General features: G+C 33.8%; 4 protein-coding genes across 4 annotated transcripts; all 4 read left to right on the top strand.

Moving 5' to 3' along the window:
* The first annotated feature begins 5,074 nt into the window (after positions 1-5,074).
* On the top strand, positions 5,075-5,494 carry LOC139424901 (uncharacterized). Its single transcript, XM_071176988.1, has one exon. The coding sequence runs from the start codon at positions 5,075-5,077 to the stop codon at positions 5,492-5,494; it is 420 nt and encodes a 139-aa protein (XP_071033089.1).
* LOC139424902 (uncharacterized) lies at positions 5,316-8,419 on the top strand. The gene has a single exon (XM_071176989.1). It carries the CDS (start codon positions 5,568-5,570, stop codon positions 6,267-6,269), a length of 702 nt encoding a protein of 233 aa, XP_071033090.1. The 5' UTR covers positions 5,316-5,567; the 3' UTR covers positions 6,270-8,419.
* A 1,804-nt stretch (positions 8,420-10,223) lies between these two features.
* On the top strand, positions 10,224-11,786 carry LOC122272002 (uncharacterized). Its single transcript, XM_043054922.2, has one exon. The coding sequence runs from the start codon at positions 10,224-10,226 to the stop codon at positions 11,784-11,786; it is 1,563 nt and encodes a 520-aa protein (XP_042910856.2).
* A 147-nt stretch (positions 11,787-11,933) lies between these two features.
* LOC122272001 (uncharacterized) lies at positions 11,934-12,893 on the top strand. Its single transcript, XM_043054921.1, has one exon. The coding sequence runs from the start codon at positions 11,934-11,936 to the stop codon at positions 12,891-12,893; it is 960 nt and encodes a 319-aa protein (XP_042910855.1).
* The last annotated feature ends 7,844 nt before the right edge of the window (positions 12,894-20,737 follow it).

Here is a 20,737-nt window from a genome sequence, read left to right as displayed (position 1 = left end):
CACCACATAGATCTTTAAACACCTCTCGTGGCGTCATATCAGAAACAGAATTCATAAATGACACAGAAGACACGATATTAGATAACCTTCAATCTCAAAACGTTACATCTGTTAGAAAGATTAAGATGCGCAGGGATGGTAAACTCATCCCTACGAAGCACTTTATCCTCACTTTTGCGTCTGCTAAATTACCAACTTTAATTAAAATGGCTTGGATTAACTGCCCGGTTCGGCCTTATATCCCAAATCCTTTGCGTTGTTACCAATGTCAAGGGTTTGGACATTCAAAAACGTCTTGCCGAGGTCGACCAGTGTGTGCCCGTTGCACCAATACAGACCATGAAGACACTTCTTGCGAGCTGCCACCTCTTTGCATCAACTGCAAGGGTGATCACGCAGCTTACGCCAGAAGTTGTCCGAAATGGTCACAAGAAAAGGAAATCCAGTCAATTAAAGTATTACAAAACTTAACATTTAACGAAGCCCGCAGAATAGTTACGGCCCGCACTCCCTGTCCGGGTGTGTCCTATTCAGCAGCAGCTAAAACTTCATATTGCACAGTAAGTACGCAGACAGATTCCTCAATATCATCTACCCCACAACAAACAAAACAAAATCCAAAATTCAATTTTACCGGACCATCTACTTCTCGCAGACCTGTATCCAAATCTCCACCTCCAAAAACATCTCGAATGACATCCCCAGAAAAGCCTCGTCCTGCTTTAAAGCAGCGTCCGAATATAAAGTTGCCACCTAGCCTAAAACCAGGTATTCCTAAAAAGAATAAAGACCCAAAATTCATACAAATCGCTAAAAAGTCCACTTCAGATATCTTGCAGAAGATGGACACAGAAATAACACTACATCCATCGGATGACGAATCGGTTTTCGACGACCCACCGATGGATGTCACGTCTAAATCAAAATTTAAATCCAAAAGATAATGGCAAGTTCCATTATCTCTTGGAATTGTCGCAGTGTGCGAAATAAAATCTCCGACATCAGAGATATAATTTTTAAATATCAGCCATCATGTTTTTCAATCCAAGAAACTCATTTAACATCCTCTGATAATTTTAATGTTCATAATTATGCATGTTACCGAAACGACCATGACGCCAGTAGTAGACCTAATGGTGGTGTCGCGATTTTAGCATCAACAAGTTTTTCATCAGTTCGTCTTCCATTGTCAACGTCATTGCAGGCTATTGCAGTAAAGATTCATATAAAGATTGCGATTACTGTCTGTTCCATTTATATACCTCCACATGCTTTAGTTTCACAACATGATTTAAACTCATTAATTCATCATCTGCCTACACCTTTCATTTTGCTTGGAGACTTTAATGGTCACAACGAACTATGGGGTAGTTTCGACACAAATACTAGAGGGCATCAAGTTGAAATGCTCATCCATGGTCATAATCTATGTTTACTGAATCAAGGTGAAGACACTCACTTTCATGAACCAACACGAACTTTTCATTGCATTGATCTTGCTTTATGTTCACCTGCGCTTTTACCCTTTTCAGAATTTTCGGTTGATAATGATCTTCATAGTAGCGATCATTTCCCAATCATTGTTTCATATGCATCTACTGCTTCTATCACTACAAAACCCTCTACATTTATTTACCATCGTGCTGATTGGAGGCTTTTTGCACAGCTTGCTGACATTACAGAAGATATGATATCAGATGAAAATCGTGAAGCTGCTGTTGAAACGGTGACTTCTGTGATCATCAATGCTGCATAAAGTAGCATACCAAAAACATCAACTTCTCGTCCCCGGCATCGCAAGCCATGGTGGACTGCTAGTAGGTAAAAAAAGCCGATTCTGGATTCTGGCGGTGCTGGCGGTGGAGTCGAGTTGTTTTCCTCCTGCTGCTGAGTTGTTCCCCTCCTGCTTTAGTTTTGGTTTCGGTTTCCAAAAATTTTTAACTTCCGGTGGCAACACCGGATTTAGTTTCTGTTTCCAAAGCAAGTAAAATGGCGCCTATTTCTGCCCTCTTGCTTATTTCTGCCAGTGCTGCGTTTGCGCAGTGCTGATGTGAAGCTCAACCGCCTCCGAATTGGTCACACCTGGTTAACGCATCTCCATTTACTATTCGGAGAACCTCCCCCCTGAATGCAGTACTTGTAACGTTCCTCTCACAATTCATCATATTTTAATAACGTGTTCATGTTTTAATCAACATCGTTTAAAGTTTTTTGGAAGTTCTATTTTATGCATGTAAGATTGGTTGGATGGGATTCACCATCCGAACATTTTTGCATTTTTACGTGCCGTTGGTATCTTTAACTGCATATAAAAGTTTTAACACATCTACTGTTTTATACACTCTTATCACCTTTGCTCATTTTACTTAGTATTTCGCGCGTTTTATACTGTATTCATACTTTTATCTTGTTTTATTTACTTTGTACTGTTTTATCAGTTTTAATTGTGCTGCAATTAACATTCCGCATTCACTCATACGTTTGAACTGTTTCACCATATTGTTTGGCGCAGCATGTCCTCATTTGGACCTTGTGCCACTAAACCCTACATTCAATCAATCAATCAAGCTTATTTCTGCCCTCTTGCTTATTTCTGCCCGCTTGAATTTCTTATTTTAGTTTTAGTTTTGATTTCAGTATTATTTCTTAGCGATGGCAACACTCATTCATTTCTATTTGTTATTAAAAGATGACAACACTCAATTTGGTTTCGGTATTCAAAATACACAGGTGGAACTGGCGGTTCAGTTTTAGCTTCGTCATTAATTACAAGTGGCACCATCTAGTGATTGAAATAATTACTAATTTTTGTACATTATAGATGTTTGATACTGGTGGCGCCATCTATGTGAAAATTTTAGAAATAAAATAATTTCAAATCTATTTTAATATTTAATTATGTTTTATTGAATTATAATTCAAACTGAGGATCGAACTCATGCCAATCAAAAAAGCACTCGTGGGTCAGTAGTTGGATATCATAATCACTGACCTACGATTGCTTGGTCAGATATGTGTAAATAAGTTAAACCTTTGTATATTGAACACGTGTATGAATGAAGAGGGGTCGATTACGATATCACCTTTTAGTTTAATCGATATGTTTTTTACTTAATCATTGACAGTTATTAAATGACTATTTCTACCCGTATTGATGCTATTGTAATTTTCTCTGGGTGGCAACGGCATTGATCATGCACATGTTAAAGTTTGACGTGTTCGCGGTTATGAGTAAGAACTTAGATTCATATTTATTTTTAGTTCTGGAAATGGTCATACCTAAATATTAGTTTAAAATCATTTAAACTCATTTGATTTTTACTTATTTTTACTTCTTAGCTGTGGCAACACCTTCATTATTATTTACCGAATGGCAACTCTCCAAATTCTTGACGTATAATCCTAATCAAACTAGTTTCTGACTGACATCACCGCTGCACATTTCGTGGTGCATCCAGTTCAAACAAGATTTAACAAGGTAGAGCTCGAATTATGACGTATTGAATTCAGTTCCTTTCACCGATGTGACTGATTCCTATTTTCTCATTGGTTGTTAGTTTTTCAGTTTCTCGGAATGGCAACTCTATCTTAACAGTTATTGCCTAGTTTGAACTAGGAATTATATCAGTCGTTTAGTCGCGGTGTGGTAAAGTTAAAAAATTTTCTATCTTCACATTGTTTTTAGATATCGTTTCTGAATTTAGCTGAGTATGGATAAAAGAAAATGCAGTGAAGATTCATCTATACAGAGTAAAAAATCTAGAATGGATGATTCAAAAGTAAGTTTGATTTGTTATTTTTTAATAAATAAATAAGCTATATTTTTCATTATCAATGTTTAAACTGAGTATGCTATCTGTTTTAATTATGACAGTTTATTAAATATTTTTTCTTTTTTTTTATATTTTAGAGGAATGGAACTCTTATGGAGGACAACATGCCAGAGAATGTTTTTGCTCTTGGGGATAGCGTTTTCGTGGTGGTTAACAAATTCCTAAATAACGTTGTAGTGCACTTACGAAGATACAGAAAATATGGAAAAAAGTACTATCCTACATCAGCAGGTGTTACCCTAAGACCTTTCTGGGTGGAATACATAATGGGAGTAAGTTCAGTGCCTAAGTCAAAGCATGAACTGAACGGCGGAGTAGATTTACCAGAGGATGAGATCAAAATTACGAGTGATGATTTTCTACAATTTGTTTTTGAATGCTTTAAAGTTGGACTTGACTGAATCAATGGACTGAAATGATTTCGAATTATGATGCCATTGCAACCTGTATTATAAACTATACCTTTCAATGTATGGACTTTGTAAATGCATATCTCCAGTTTTGTGAAGGTTCTATTGAAGGAGCTTTATCATCATCATTAGATGTTAGCCTCGGTCAAGAGTTTGCGATGACAAAGCTACGCGGCTCATTGTTTGAACTGTTTATCGAAGGTGGTTTGAAACAGCCTGTAAGAATTGCTGAAGAACTCTGAGCTAATAAAGATAGAACTTTCAATTCTATTTATTGCATTCTCCATTGATGTTACGAACTTTGCCAACAAATTTTACTGTAATTTATCGGATAGCAAAAACTTTTTACTTTTAAGTCCCCTATCCTATGTGACCAGCGATTTCTTGAGGAATATTGAGCTAGATACTGTTTTACAGGAAGTAAAATCTATTCTATGCCCCCCTTATACTTTTGAGTATTTTGAAGATCATGATGATATGGATCTGTGAAAATAACGTATGTATGCTTGGGCAATACCTTTAAGAGATATGACTGGAAAAAGTGTAAAGTCGGCTTTAGAATCTATTTTTATAGAAAAAAAGCCTGAAGTGTTACAAACAGATGCTGGCACAGAATTCACAAATAAAATAGTTCAGAATTATTTGAAAAATATGAATGTAAAATATTTTTCGACGAATAATGAAACTAAAGCTAGCATAGTTGAAATGTTTAATCGTACGCTAAAAATAAAAATGTGGAAATACTTTACAGAATTTAATACTAAAAATTACACTAATGTTATAGATAAATTAATATATAGTTATAATCATTCGTATCATCGATCGATTAAAATGGAGCCTGCTTCCGTAAATAAACAAAATATGAAACAGGTTTTGCATAATTTGTATGGTACTCCAACAAAGGAGAAACCTAAGATACCTAAACTCAAAATCGGAGATCTTGTACGCATAAGTAAGAAAAAACTTCACTTTGAAAAGAGGTATGAACAAAATTGGAGTGTAGAACTTTTTAAAATTTATGAAATTGTCCCAAGAAGTCCAGTGGCTTATAAATTGAAAGATTTGGTAGATGAGGAGATTAAGGGTACTTTCTACGAAGCAGAACTGCAAAAAGTGATAGATTCAGGATTCTATCCTGTAGAGAAAGTGCTTAAAAAAAGAAAGAGGCGAGGATTAACTGAATATTTTGTTAAATTTTTGGGTTATCCTGAAAAGTTTAATACTTGGGTAACTGATATTCAAAAAGTATAAAAAGGAGAACTTGTTTATTACGGATTCATTTTCAAAAAAGTCTTTCTACGTAACATTACCTTCTGATAGTTCTATGCAATTCTTTCCTGAAAACAAATTATCTCATTTTAAGACTCAATTACCTGTTCCGGTTGATTTGAATGGGCAATGGGAAGTAGGACTGTCTGAAATAATCTATCCTCATTCATGGTATAACGTTAATGAAACTAATAATTATTTTCTATATAAAATTAGTAATGGTAATATCACTTCAACTGTTAAGAAAACAATTGATGTGGGTTGTTATGAATCAATGTTCGATATTGTATCAGCTATACAACTTACTTTACCAAAAAATCCTAGTCGGTTTACATTAAATTATAATAAAGCTACGAAACGAGTAGAAATTAATGCAGTTGAGGGCAGCAGTCTCCATTTAGAGAAGTTAAGTGAATTGCTAGGATTCAAACGTGATACAATCATAACGGGTAAAATGAAAAGTGAATTTGCTGCAGATGCATTGTCTAACTTTTCCGTTTTTTATGTCTACTCAGATTTAATTTCACCACAAATTGTAGGCGATATACAAACCCCTTTATTACGAATCGTTCGAATCAAAGGACAAGACGGGGAAACGATTAGTCAGTATTACGATAGACCACAATACTTATCGTTAATGAGGCATTCATTCCAAACTATTCAAGTAGAGCTGAGACTCAATTCAGGTGATTTTGTTCCCTTTGAAAAAGGTAGAGTGATTATAGTACTACATTTTCGTCTGAGGCAAATACTATAAATAGTATACCGCAATTATTGTATCCTCATTTAATGATATAACCATCAAGATGAATACACCATATGTTTGCTGCACTAAAAAGTTTGAAGATCATTATGTGAGTCAAATTGGCTCGGGTTTGACCTATTATAAAGGTGCTAATTTCCAAAAGGGTTATGGAATCGGGGGGATATTTCGTCGATTATTTAGAGCAGCATTACCTTTTTTAGTAAAAGGAGGTAAAACTGTTGCAAAAGAAGCATTAGTAACTGGCAGTCGTGTCGCTTCGGATGTATTGTCAGGAGAAAATTTTAAAGAAGCACTAAAAACAAGAAGTAAAGAAAGTGGGAAGAATTTAACACAAAAAGCCCTTGATAACGTACAGTCAATGGTAGGGAAAGGACGGTATAAAAGAAAGCGTAAGAAACGGAAGAGATTCATTTCCTCCAAAGCACGTAAAGTGAGTGGACGCGATATATTCGACCCGTAAAAAATGACATTTCTTTTGAAAGATTCCCCCGAATGCGCGAAGTCTGAATTAGAACTTTTTAATTTACCTGCATCTCAAACAGTTATTCAAGATGGGCAGTGGATACAATTTCATCCACTTTCTAACGTTTTCGATAACGCACCTGTAGAGTTTTAGATTTCTGGAAGTGGGGAAGACTATATAGATCTCAGTCAAACGCAACTATATGTGAAAGCGAAAATAGTAAAAGATGACAATACGTTTATTACTGCAAATGATACTATAGGACCTGTGAATTTATTTCTACATTCTTTATTTTCTCAAGTAGATGTATCCTTAAATGATTCCGTGGTTTCTAATTCAAATAATACGTACCCTTATCGAGCGTATATTGAGACTCTCTTAAACCATGGACATGATAGTAAAACTTCTCAATTAACGGCGGAATTATTTTACAAAGATAATGAAGATGGACTTATGAAAAGAACTGAATTTTTTAAAGAAAGTGCTACAGTAGAAATGATTGGCTGCATACATTCTGATCTATTTCATCAAGATCGTCTCTTACTTAATTTAGTTGATTTGAAAATGAAATTAATACGAAGCAAGCCTGAATTTTGTTTACAAGGATCTAAAGGCTTTAAAGTTGTGTTGGATCATGTTTCCTTATTCATACGCAAAGTTCGTGTTAACCCTGGAGTTATTCTTGGCCATGCTAAAGCACTGGAGAAAACGAGTGCAAAATATCCTATTAATAGAGTTCTGTGCAAAGTGTATTCGATTCCTAAAGGAAGCATGTCTTTCATTCAAGATAACATATTTTCAGGACAAATGCCAAAAAAAATTATTGTAGGATGTGTAGAAAATGAGGCTTTTCATGGAACATTTGCAAAATCCCCCTACGAATTTAAGCATTTTAATTTAAATTTTATCGGAGTGTATGTAGACGGCCACCCCGTACCACACAATCATTTGGAACTTGACTTTTCTAAAAATCAATACGTGCGCATCAAACAGATCGAATGGGTCAAGACAGAGGAATATTTATTTCCAGAGAAGAATATAAGAACTCTAATACATTGTTCGGATTTAATCTTTCCCCGGATTTATGTTCAGGAGAACATTTAAATTTGATAAAGCACAGCAATTTGCGATTAGAACTAAAATTCAGTCAATCATTAGAACACACTGTATGTGTTATCATTTTTGCTGAGTTTGAAAACTTAATTGAAGTAAACAAATCTAGAAATATTTTGTACGATTTCGGAAACTAAGGAATGGATGGATTAGCTATTTCATATTTTATCTAATGAAAAGGTAACGTCCCCATATTTTCGAGAGGTGTATTCTATAGACACCCTACCGATTTTACAGGAAAATTCGTGTGCGATAATGAACTCTGATGAATCCTCACAGTCTGGAACTCACTGGTTGGGTATATTTATCAATAAGAAGAACGAGTTAGAACTGTATGACTCCTATGGTCGACCACCCAGCTTTTACGGCATGAATATATCTCCTTACTCGGCTGTACAATGGAATTCTAAAGTATATCAATCACTTACTTCAAATGTGTGCGGTCAATATTGTATTTATTTTCTACTGAAACGTTGTCAAGGTTATTCTATGTTTCATATTTTAAATCAATTGTATGTTAGTGATTTTCGAGTGTATCAATTTGTAAAGAAAAGATACGGTGTAAGATTTGTTTCAGAAAATAAAATAAAAATGAATAAAATTAAAATATTATGTATATTTATTTTGTTGCATTGTATCATATTTATTTAATAACTAGAAAAGAATTTCTCTTAAAGAAAACTTTTTTTTTCAAAGGAAAGAAAAATCATCACTTTTTGAAATTTCCTTACCGAGGAAAAAAAAGAATAACATTTTTATTTCGTTTTTAGAAATAAAATTATTTTTAAGAAAAAAAATTACAAATATCTTCAAAAAAAAAAATTTTTTTTTCCAAGAAAAAAAAAGGAAAAGAAAAACATTTATATTTAAATATTTTTGTATATGTAAATATTTTGTATAAAAAAATGAAAAGATAAGAAAAAGTTTTTTAAAAAGATGTTTTTATAAATTTTTTTTCTTCTAAATATGAAAACTTCATAAGAAAATAAAACATTGAAGATAATGACAAAGACAAAAAGTTTTAATTAATAGAGTGACATTTATTTTTAAAGTTTCACCCAAGCACTTCTGCGAGCATACATTACAGGTTTCATAACAATTTTATTTTTACTATACAATTTTTTATTTACATCTAAGTGTGCTGGTAAATGAACATCATTTAATGTTTTTAGAAATACATTTCTTCCCACTGGAGCTGATTTTCTGTTTCGTAAAAAGTCATTTATAAGATTTACTATATTACTTCCAGGAACAGCTTTATCTTCATGAATAATCTCCCCTTTATTGTTCCATAGGAGAGATTCATTACTTTTTAAAAATTGATACATATCTTTAGCTTTTTTTCGAGCTGGAACTACAGTTAGAATTTTGTCCTCCAAGTCTTCTGTTTCTTTTTTGATATTTGAAGAGTCCTCTTCTGCAGACGCATCTAAAGGATTCTCTACATTTGTAATATCCTGTTGTTCCGTTTGAGGTTCTGGTTTATCGGGTTTCATAATTGAAAAATGAGTGTATTTCTGTAACACTTGCAAATACAGAGCTGCTTTATCATGATCAGCTAAATATTTATTCTGTAGTATATTTTTCATTTGTTGATCCAACTCCGATAAGTGTTCTTGAATTTGAACCCTATCTTCTTGAACTAGCACGAATTTCTTACTGTGCTCCATGAATTGAAGAACTAATTACTGATATAGCAGCAGGTAATAAAATAGATAAAAATCCTTCTCCCTTTTGAATGAGAATTTGCTTTTTCTTATATAAGGGTGTTTTTTTGTTTGAAAGTTTTCGCAAGTTTTCTTTAAAAGGAGATAAACGACTTTTTTGAGTTTTTGTTAAGGGTACGTTTCCACACAACACATTTAAGACACATTCACACAAAGTTTTTATCTCACTTTTTGAACAATTTTTCAGTAGAGACTTAGAATTTTTAGTTTTAGAAATAAATTTTAAGAGCTGTAAAGTTTGTTCAGTGCACACTGACATCTTGTTATCAAATGAATGATACAATTATTGTTCGAATGTATTTATCATTTCTCCAAAAATCTAACAAAAGTGTTCCAGACGCAAGTGCGTGAACGCAGATGCAGTGATTATTTATTATATTATTTATTGTATTATTTCTTACATTATTCTTTTGTTGGCAACATGTATATATTCTTTGTGTACTTTTGTGATAGTAAAAGAGTTTGTTCTATGAGATACTTGTTTCAGTGTTGATTGTAATTAGAAAGCATTTACATTTATAACCAACACATTTTGGTGCCGAAACAACTCTGTTTAAAATTAAATACGAATCAGATGAATAATTTACGCAGTCACTCTTTTAAAAACTAGCGAAACGTCAAACATCAGTATATTACTCAATGATGGAGAAACAAAACGATAAAGAACTTGGCGATAGTCTGGCACTTTTGAAAAGAAAAAGAGGAACAGTGCGAGGTAATGTTACTCGATTTATTACGCAATTAAATTCCGATCTTTCTGCAACCTCTGACACTTTAAATGAAAATGTCGAATATATTAGTCATCGGCTTTCCGATTGCTTGTTAGAAATGAAGAAATTGGATAATGACATACATAGTTTATTAACAGATAGTGATTATGACAATGATATTATTCAATGTGAAGAATACGTGGATAATGCCGAGCTCGCTATCTTTAAAGCAAAAAAATTTGGCAGTAGAATTAATTTTGAATTTAATACGTTCCAATCGCCAGAAGTAACCATTTCTCAAATACCTGTTACACAAGTACCCGTTATGCAATTACCCGTTTCTCACTCTCACACAGTGAAACTCCCTACTATTAAACTGGATACTTTTCGAGGTGATATTGAACAATGGCAGTGTTTCTGGGAACAATTTAAATCTTCTATTGACGATAATAATAGTCTATCATTAATTGATAAACATGTGTTTTTGCGAGGATATTTAGAAGATGAACCTAGACGTTTAGTCGACGGAATCAGTGTTAGTGCCAGCACATATGAAACTACAAAAGCTCTTCTTCAAAATCGATATGGCGACAAAAACAGAATAATTCAAACCCATTTAGACTTTTTGGAAAATATTTCGCCAATACGTAATCCCACTCCTATTGCATTGAATGAAGTATTTATAGAATGCAACAGAAGACTAAACGCTTTAACGGCCTTAGGGGAGGATATCAACGCTTACGGGCGAGTTTTGGCTCCAAAAATTTTACGTGCCTTTCCGGATGATATTTGTCGCCGATGGATCATTTACGCAAAAAGAGAGAAAATATCTGAAGGTGATATGAATAAACTAGTGCAATATTTATCTGAAGAAGTAGAAGGTGCTCTCACAACACTAAAAATTCGAGGTGAGCAAAACTTTGATTACACATTTAAAACATCTACAGCAGCCTTGCATGTGAATTCTAAAAAGATTAACCAGACAAAAAAACCATCTCCATTTTGCCCCTTCTGTGAAATTAACGGTCACTGGCCGCAAGATTGTACGAATATAACTGATATCGATACTCGAATCCAAAAATTAAAAACCTCTGGTACATGCTTCCTGTGTACTAATCGCGGCCATAGTATAAACAATTGCCTTCGCAAAGATAAAGCATTCTGCATAAGATGCAAAAGGAAGCACCATGTCTCTATTTGTAGAAACAACAGTTCAAATCAACCTAGCCACTCTATTTCTACAAATAACATAGATACTCGTACACCTAATTTTACTCACTTACAGACTGCTCGAGTATATATAACTGGCCCAACTGGTATTACTAAGCTTACAAGATGCATTTTAGATTGTGGAAGTCAAACCAGTTTCATTCATTCACATCTTGTAGACTACCTAAAATTAGATGTTATTAGCTCTGATTCACTTGAAATTCATGCATTCCAATCATCATCAAATCAGGCTCAATCGAGACGAAAAGTAAGATTTAAACTATAAAGTATTTGGAATCAGTCAGAAATTTATCTACATGCATTTGAAAGTTCTATTAGATATGCAGTTCATCCCTCAGTTCCATTAGAGATTGCTTCTACGGCTCACAAGAAAAAATTTAGGCTTGCTGACCCGAATGACACCATTCAAGAGATGCCTATAGAAGTTTTGATTTGTGCAGATTTTTATTGGACGGTGGTGAATTCTGAGATTCCTTTCAGACTTTCGGAAACAATTATGCTCATTCCATCAATCTTTGGCTGGATTTTGTCTGTATCCAGATCTCATACATCTGTCGCTTCTTTATCGTCAGTTCATAATATTAGCATGAAATTACCATATACTTTGGATGATCAAGTTAGGAAATTCTGGGACTTAGATACTTTAGGTATTAAAGCCATGCAAGACAAAGAAATGTCCATTCGCAATTCTGAAATATTGGAAGACTTTCGCAGTTCTTATGAAGTCCTAGAAAATCGTCGTGTTGTTAGATTACCTTGGAAGAAAGACGTTACTCTTTCTTCAAATAACTATCACGTAGCATCAAAACGCTTCAATTCATTGTGCAAGAAGCTCCAAACAGATCCTAGCTTAAAGGAAATGTATGTTACACTCATGGAAGATTACATAGACAAAAGACAAGTTGAAATAGCACCGGAAAATCATGATAAAGTAGAAAAAAGCTATTACATACCCCATCATCTAGTCATTAAAGAGAAGAACGCAGAAATTAAGGGACGAGTAGTGCTCGACGCCTCTTCTCACACACCAGGCCATCCATCATTAAACGATGTTCTAGAACAAGGTCCCAACTTACTTCCAGAAATTTTAGCCACCTTATTGCGATTTCGTCTTCACAAACAAGCAATTATTAGTGATGGAAGTCAGGCCTTTTTACAATTAACCTTGTGGGAAAAAGACAGATGTGCTACTAAGTTTTTGTGGTTCAAAACTAGGAAAAATGGTGATGGACATTTGCAGCTAGAGAATGAAATTGTGGTCTACCAATTTACACGTTTACCCTTTGGATTAACCAGCAGCCCATTCCTTCTTTCAGCTACACTTGACGAATTTATCCTGCATGTACTCCAACATTTATCCCACAGCAGCTAAACATCTAAAAGGCAATATTTTCATGGATGATTTCGTTGTGGGAGTTTATTCAGAAATCGAAGCGAAGACCCTATTTCACGAAATGCGAGAACTCACGAGTCTTATAAGCCTTCCCTTAGCAAAATGGAGTACCAACTCACAAGTTTTGAAAAACGAATGGAAGAAAGAAAAAATAAAGTTTAAAAGTTAGACTCAAGTCTTAGGTGTTCATTGGGATACAGAAGAAGATTAGTTTCATCAAAATATTAAGGAGCATGACCACGATTTATTTAAGGAACCGGTCACTAAACGCTTACTTCTAAAAACAATCTCAAAGATTTTGATCCCTTGGGAATTTTCTCACCATCTACTGTAATAGGAAAAATTCTCTTTCAAGATACATGGCTATGCGGTATTGAATGGGACGAACTTTTACCCCCATCTATCGCATCAAGGTGGTCAAAATGGATTATAGACTTATCACATTTAAACAACATTCGAATCCCCAGATGGATTGGAATATCTTCTGCTGATGTTACCATTCACGTATTCTGCGATGCTTCGGAACGTGCTTACGGAACAGTGTTATATGTACGATTCACAGAAGATACTAAATTTCATATTCGAATGGTTTGCAGTCGTAATAGACTTTCTCCTCTGAAAATAATAACACTTCCCCGCTTAGAGCTGTTAGCCGCATTATTGGGTGCTCGATTACTCCACTATTTTTGTACAGAAACTAAACTGGATAGGAACACAGCAACACTTTGGAGTGACTCAACAGTTGCCTTAAATTGGATACAAGGTGATCCAAATTGTTGGAAAACTTTTGTCTGTAACCGAACGAACGAAATTCTCAATTACACAAATCCAACACAATGGCGGCATTGCCCTGGCAATGAAAATCCTGCCGACCACTTGTCTCGTGGTGTTGCACCAACAGAGCTTAAATCATTGGATCTTTGGTGGCTCGGACCTACCTCCCTAACCCAGTCATCAAAGTTTTGGCCTTCAAAACAACTGAGTGACGCTAATCCAGATATTCATGTTGAACTACGTAAACCAGCTTCTCAATCTTTATTGATAACTTCTTACCAACCTCTTATTGATATATCGCGGTTCAGTTCATATATGAAACTTCTTAGAGTTACAGCATGGATATTTTTCGTTTCTTGTATAACTGTCGATCCAAGCAACACATTTCTATTGACCTCACATGTGATGAGCTTAACACAGCAAAGAACGATTGGATTTTTACAGTGCAAAAGCAATGCTTTCCAGCAGAGCTTCACGCTTTACAAAATAATTCCCCTTTGCCAAAATCTTCAACAATTAGCCGTCTTAACCCGTTTCTTCAAGAAAATCTCATACGATTAGGAGGTAGATTACAGTTTGCATCGCTCAAAAATGAGCAAAAACACCCTTTGCTTCTTGATGGCTCTCATCCTTTTGTACATCTTCTCATATACTACACACACGTGAAGCTTCATCACTGAATTGTTCAAATTGTACTTTCAGAGATTCGTTCTTTTATGAACAAGGAAATGATGATCCTGAGGAAACATTAACACCATCCCATTTTCTTACCGGTAGAAGACTTACAACCATACCTTCACAACCTGCAGCATCTAGTAGAAATCTCCCGACCTGTTCAACTGATCATTCCTCTTGAGATTGATCAGGGTGGGGAGGATGTTCCAGACGCAAGTGCGTGAACGCGGATGCAGTGATTACCAGACGTGAACGCAGATGCAGTGATTATTTATTATATTATTTATTGTATTATTTCTTACATTATTCTTTTGTTGGCAACATGTATATATTCTTTGTGTACTTTTGTGATAGTAAAAGAGTTTGTTCTATGAGATACTTGTTTCAGTGTTGATTGTAATTAGAAAACATTTACGTTTATAACCAACACAAAAAGCTTTCACTTTAGTGAGTGCACATCTATTAAAATTTGGAGCGTGATAAGAGCAAAAGTCTGAAATTGTATCTAATTTATCCATTTTCGGACAGCCAATATCATCTAAATTTTCACATTTTTTCCCAATTAAAAATTCTAGAATTTTTTTTTTCTCCAGTCCTTTCACATAAATATGTGTGAACATATTAGATAAAAAAATCAAAACGGTACGTAGTTGATAATATGGTAGTTCTCCTTCATTCCATTCTATTAAATGTATTTGTTTTGTTACCCATTTATATTGAAATTTCTCATGATGAGTAAGCTCTTCGAAAGAACATGGCGGAAGAAAATGAAAGTTACCGATGATGGAATTACTATTTACGGCCTGAAAGGCAAGTTCTTTTACGATATAGTTTCCTGAAGATTGTTGAAATCCCTCGAAATCTATTACTATGGTAGACATGTTGCTTATTCAAAATCGTTTGCTTTAATAAAGTTATCAGGGTTGATATACGTAAAAAGTATCTCCGGTTACATACTATTTATTCAAAGAAAACCGATTCCGGTGAAAAGCAAATAAAAAACGTCGAATTCAAAACGCCAAATATGGTAGACCATCATGGAAGGTAACATTTTGAATTTCATCATATAATTTTTGATAAATACCATAACACCAAACTATTTCTTTCGGGAAGGGTTTAATCACTTTATTTTCTATTAGTTTTTTAATATAATGTGTTTTGCCGCTTCCTGATGGACCTGAGACGATCATCGAAAACGAGTGGACTAATTTAAGAGTGTCCATGACTATACTAAAGTTTATCGATTATGGTAAAGCTATTTATACGAGAATATTGCAACAATAAATGTCAAAATAAATATTCTCAATAAATTTTCAATATAACTCAATATTATTTTCAATGGTAATAAATTAAAATATTTCTTTCATTATTTACTTATATATTTTGACTTATCTAAAAAATAAAACTCATTGTTAGTTTCATACGTCTTTGTTCAATAATAACCATCATTCTTTACCGCGTTAACTACCTCTAAAGAGAGAAACACGCTTTTACAAGATAAAATTGATTGTGTGTGGTAAGGGTGTGTATGATGATTCACCACCCAGTTAAACTCAGCGTGATTTTACATGATAGTACCCGTATACCTGTGTGTCACTTGCAAACTCATGTTTAACGAGATAAAAATGTTGTTGCTTGGCGAATATATCACGATCTATCTTGTTCTGTACGCTTTGACTATGTTATCAGTTCAATACTAACACACAGTAGTTTACTTGTTAGACCAGGTGAGAGGAGATAATTACACATTTTTAAGTGACAGTAGGGGTGAGCTAGATATGATTCAGGTTTAAAGAATAGAAAATCTATATTTTGCTTAAGATTCTTAGAGGGGGGGGGGAGTCTGACGTAGCTAGAAAAATGACGTCGCAAGAAAATGACCTATCTGAATTACACTTTGAATATCTGTACTGCGCATGATCCTTGAAATTTTGTAGATAACTTTTCATTCTACAACTATGCATTTCATGATAGCTTGATTTTCATTTCATGAAAGTACGATGTCGGTTTGCGAAATTTGTGGAAAATGTTTTTCCATTAAGTCTGCTTTGAAAAGACACATTTTAGAAGTTCACGAGAAGAAACATGTGCACTCATGTATGGATTGTAATAAAAAATTCGTGCGGAAAAGTGATTTAAAGCGGCATACGGACACTGTCCATTCTTCGGAAAAAATTTCCTGTGAAGTTTGCAAAACTACATTTGCTCGAAGAGACAATCTTCTACACCACGTAAACTATGGAAACTGCAAAAGAAAAATGGATAGAAAGAGAAAGAGGGAAGATGGTGATCTATCTTCAAAGAAAAAGCTTCCTTCTGAAATTAAAACTTCTGAACCTTCGACTTCAGCAGCCGCTCCTTCTGATTTAGGATCATCGTCTCCTCCTGTAAGTAGGATTACTACAGAAAATGTTAACCAACCCTCAACATCTTCAGCTGTTTCTGTAAATTTAGAGTCATCTTCTCGTCCTGAAATGTCCATACTTATGCCGAAAACAACATTGTTTACAAAAGAAAGTAAGAGTGCCTTCGGAAAAGCATATAAGACATTTGATCTATTAAACGATGATAGAGCTCTAGTTTTGGGGAGGAGTTTACTTATTCTTTTTCTAAATTTTTCAACAATATCTACTTTATCTTGGAAAAGAAGCAGTTTTATATATATGCCAGAAATATAAAAGAAATCTTGATAGTTACAGATATTTCATTTTTTTCGAAAAAAATGCTGGAATGAAATGTTTTACGTACCAGGTTTTTCTCTTTTCCGTCTTGCTATATAAGGGCTGTCACCCATGCATTGAAATGCATGGCAAAATAGATTATGAACTCGAAAACTTACATACCTGCTGTATTTATAAATTCCATGCCACAGGAGTTTCGTTATAATGTCTATCGTAAAAACCCCCAAAAAAATATTCCAAAAAAGAAATTACTGCTACTAAAATGAGAAAATATTGTATTATACTTTTTTAAGTTTAAAAGACTAAAATATTTAAGGCCCTTAAAGCCTCTGACGCCCAGTTCCACTACAACGAACGAATACTAACTTATTTAGAATTTTTTTCGAACTTCATTTGGGAAACGAGTCTATATAAATGTGAAACTTTTATTTTATGTCTTAATTAAAATGATCTGAAGTGAAATAATTTGCTCAGTTATTTTAGAAATAAGACTTTTACTACGATGTTTATTTTTAATAAAAAAGAAAGGATTTTGCAAGCAAATATAAAGTACACCATTATTATCGCAAAAATGTTCTTCTCTCATGTTTTTTATTAAAAACTTACTTCTTTTTTATACTTATATTCTTAATAAAAATCATGATTAAAGGTTTTTATGTTAGATTGAATTGAAATAAGATAATATTATTATTAAAACACGACATTAAATTACTATCACTACTTAAAATGCTTGATATTCAGGAGACAAAAATTATATTCCATATTGTGAATTTTAATTCATAATGTTTTTATTTTATTTTATAACCATCTTTGAACAAACGAAACAATTTTTGGATTTACGGCTACTAATGTTTAACTCCGTATCCTTGTAATTTTGTAATCCAAAGAACTAGGAAACTCATGGATCAAGTATTGGTAAAAATTGGATTTTGAGGAGGTCTTTTTGATGGAACTGACCTGCATTTGCTTTACACTGAGAAGAAAACCACGAAAACTTCCTGCGGTTAGCCTAACGGCAAGGGAACTCTAACACATGATTTGTCTACCACTGATAGTTAACGTTAGCACTCTGGTCGGGTTGATCCAACGCTTCCTACAACTGAAAGCCTCCACGCAGTTTCTTATAGGTGGTCCGATCAGACCATTATGAAGGTAAACCAATTTACGAAAGAGTTCTTTAATAGAAAATCTAATAAAATTAAGAAAGCGGCAACAAATCTGTGTCTAAATATTTGTTTAATTTATGAATATGATTGGTTTGTCTTACTTATGTGTCAACCACTATAGATTCAATTCTCAAACATATAGGATAAATTTCTCTCAATCACTTTTAAAAAAGAATTTAGATTCATGGCAAAACTAGCTCCTTTTTTAAATGGTCTCCGCAGACTACTTATAAGAAACCGTATGAAGGCTTTCTGATGCGGGAGGTAATGGGCGAGCCATCTCTGGGATTCGAAGCTGACTCACCTCATTGTGAAGCGAACGCTCTATCCCCTGAGCCTGCTCTGCTAAATTATAATGAGTAATAATCATAATGATTAATAATTATTTCTACGTCATAATTAGCAGCAGATTTCTTATATTAACAGTTTTCTATTAAGTGCTCAACAATAAAACAGACATTTTCCATAATTATGCATAAAATTATACCACAACTTAAATTTCTAATTCAAAGTAGTAAATACTATTGCGCCTGTAAATTATCTCTCTAAAAATATTGTGTGGTTTCTATTGGTCATTTTTTGTAGGGTAGGCATTAAAGAGTTTCTAGTTTTAAAGAAAGAAGAAAACATATTTAGTCACGAGCTTCAAAAATACAAGGCACTAAAAGTCAGCAAGTGGATTCATTGCATCTACTTTAAAGATACCGAAACGGGGAGAAAAATAAAAAATGTTGAATTTAAGACACCGAACAATGAAGCTTTTGTGTCAACAAACTTGGATTGCCTTTATGATCATATGTCTGAAAAAATCATAAAAGAAAGCGAAGATTTTGAGGAAAAAGATTCTGGGTGGAGTCTAGACGAAATTTTGCGTTTAGAGGTTAGAACCAACCGCTACTCGCCATTAAAAGGATCGACGTTCATCGAACTACCAAAATGGATTAGTGATACCAAGGCAGTTGTGAATGTGAAAAATGAAGACGTGCACTGCTTCAAATGGTCGATACTTTCAGCTATTTATCCTGCAATTAACAAAACTTCAAGTTATGCTTCCTTCGAAGAAAATGTTAATTTCGAAGGTATATCATTTCCGACCCCTCTTAGTGACGTGAAAAAATTTGTAAAATTGAATAATGTTTCGATTAACGTATATTCTTTTGAAAAAGATTTAAAAATTTTCCCACTCTTAGTTTGTGACTCTGAATTAACCCAACATGTCGATTTGTAATACATACCAAATAGTAATGGCTGTGGCCACTATTGCTGGATAAAAAATTTATCACGGCTTGTGTCTAAGCAACTATCCAATCATGGACATAAAATATATATATGTAAAAGATGTTTATCAAGGTTTGAATTAGAGAGTAAACTTCTGCGTCACAAGGAAATTTGTGACGAAAGAAGCCCTGCCAGAGTGGTGATGCCAACAGAACAAAGTAAGTTTTTAAAGTTTAAAAATTCTCAACACGCTTTAAAAATACCGTTTGTTATTTATGCGGATTTTGAATGTTTAACTTCTAAAATTGATAGTTGTTTCCCAGATTCTGAAACTTCTTTTACTAATAGTTATGAAAAACACATACCAATTAGCTTTTGCTATTTTGTTTGTTACGACGGGGGGCACTATCGGGGTGAGGATGCGCAAGAAATTTTTGTTAAAATGATAGAGAAAGAAGCAATAGAAATTGAAAAAATATACAAACAACCGAAACCTTTATTACCTCTTTCCGATGAAGAAAGACAGGTTTATGAAAATGCAAAAACGTGTTACGTTTGTAACGAATACTTTAAGGAAAATAACAGAAAAGTCAGAGATCACAATCATGTTACACAAAAATTCAACGGCGCTTGCTGTAATAACTGCAACCTATCTATGAGAACCCCAAACTTTGTCCCCATATTTTTTTCATAATCTTGCTGGATATGATGCTCACATTTTTATTAAAGAGTTAGGATATGATAAAAAGCCGATAAGATTAATACCTAACACAGAAGAAAAATACATTTCTTTTAGCAAAAAGATTTCTAATGACTTTGAGCTCCGATTCCTTGATTCTTTTAAATTTATGTCGTCAAGTTTGGAAAATTTAATTAAAACACTGAAAAAAGAAGAATTCTATTATATGCAAAAATACTTTGCACCCGAAAAAGTAGATTTACTATTAAGAAAAGGAGTGTTTCCATATGACTATTTCGACAGCTTCGAAAAATGTAATGATTCTTCTCTCCCCACAATAAATCATTTTTACAACGAGTTAAACGAAGAAAGTATCAGCATTGATGATTATAATCACGCTCTTAAAGTTTTTAACGAATTTAAATTAAAAAATCTCGGTGAATACTGTGATCTTTACATTAAAACAGATGTAATTTTATTAACTGATCTTTTCGAAAATTTTCGTAAAATTTGTCTTAAAACATACAAACTTGACCCCTGCTGGTATTTTACCGCTCCATCACTGTCATGGGATTCAATGTTACTCCTTACAAAAGTCAGCATAGAATTATTTACAGATTACGATAAATT

The sequence above is a fragment of the Parasteatoda tepidariorum genome, unplaced genomic scaffold, assembly GCF_043381705.1.
Source record: "Parasteatoda tepidariorum isolate YZ-2023 unplaced genomic scaffold, CAS_Ptep_4.0 HiC_scaffold_764, whole genome shotgun sequence".
Classification (NCBI taxonomy): Eukaryota; Metazoa; Arthropoda; class Arachnida; order Araneae; family Theridiidae; genus Parasteatoda; species Parasteatoda tepidariorum.
This window is presented reverse-complemented; position numbering and strand designations above follow the sequence as displayed.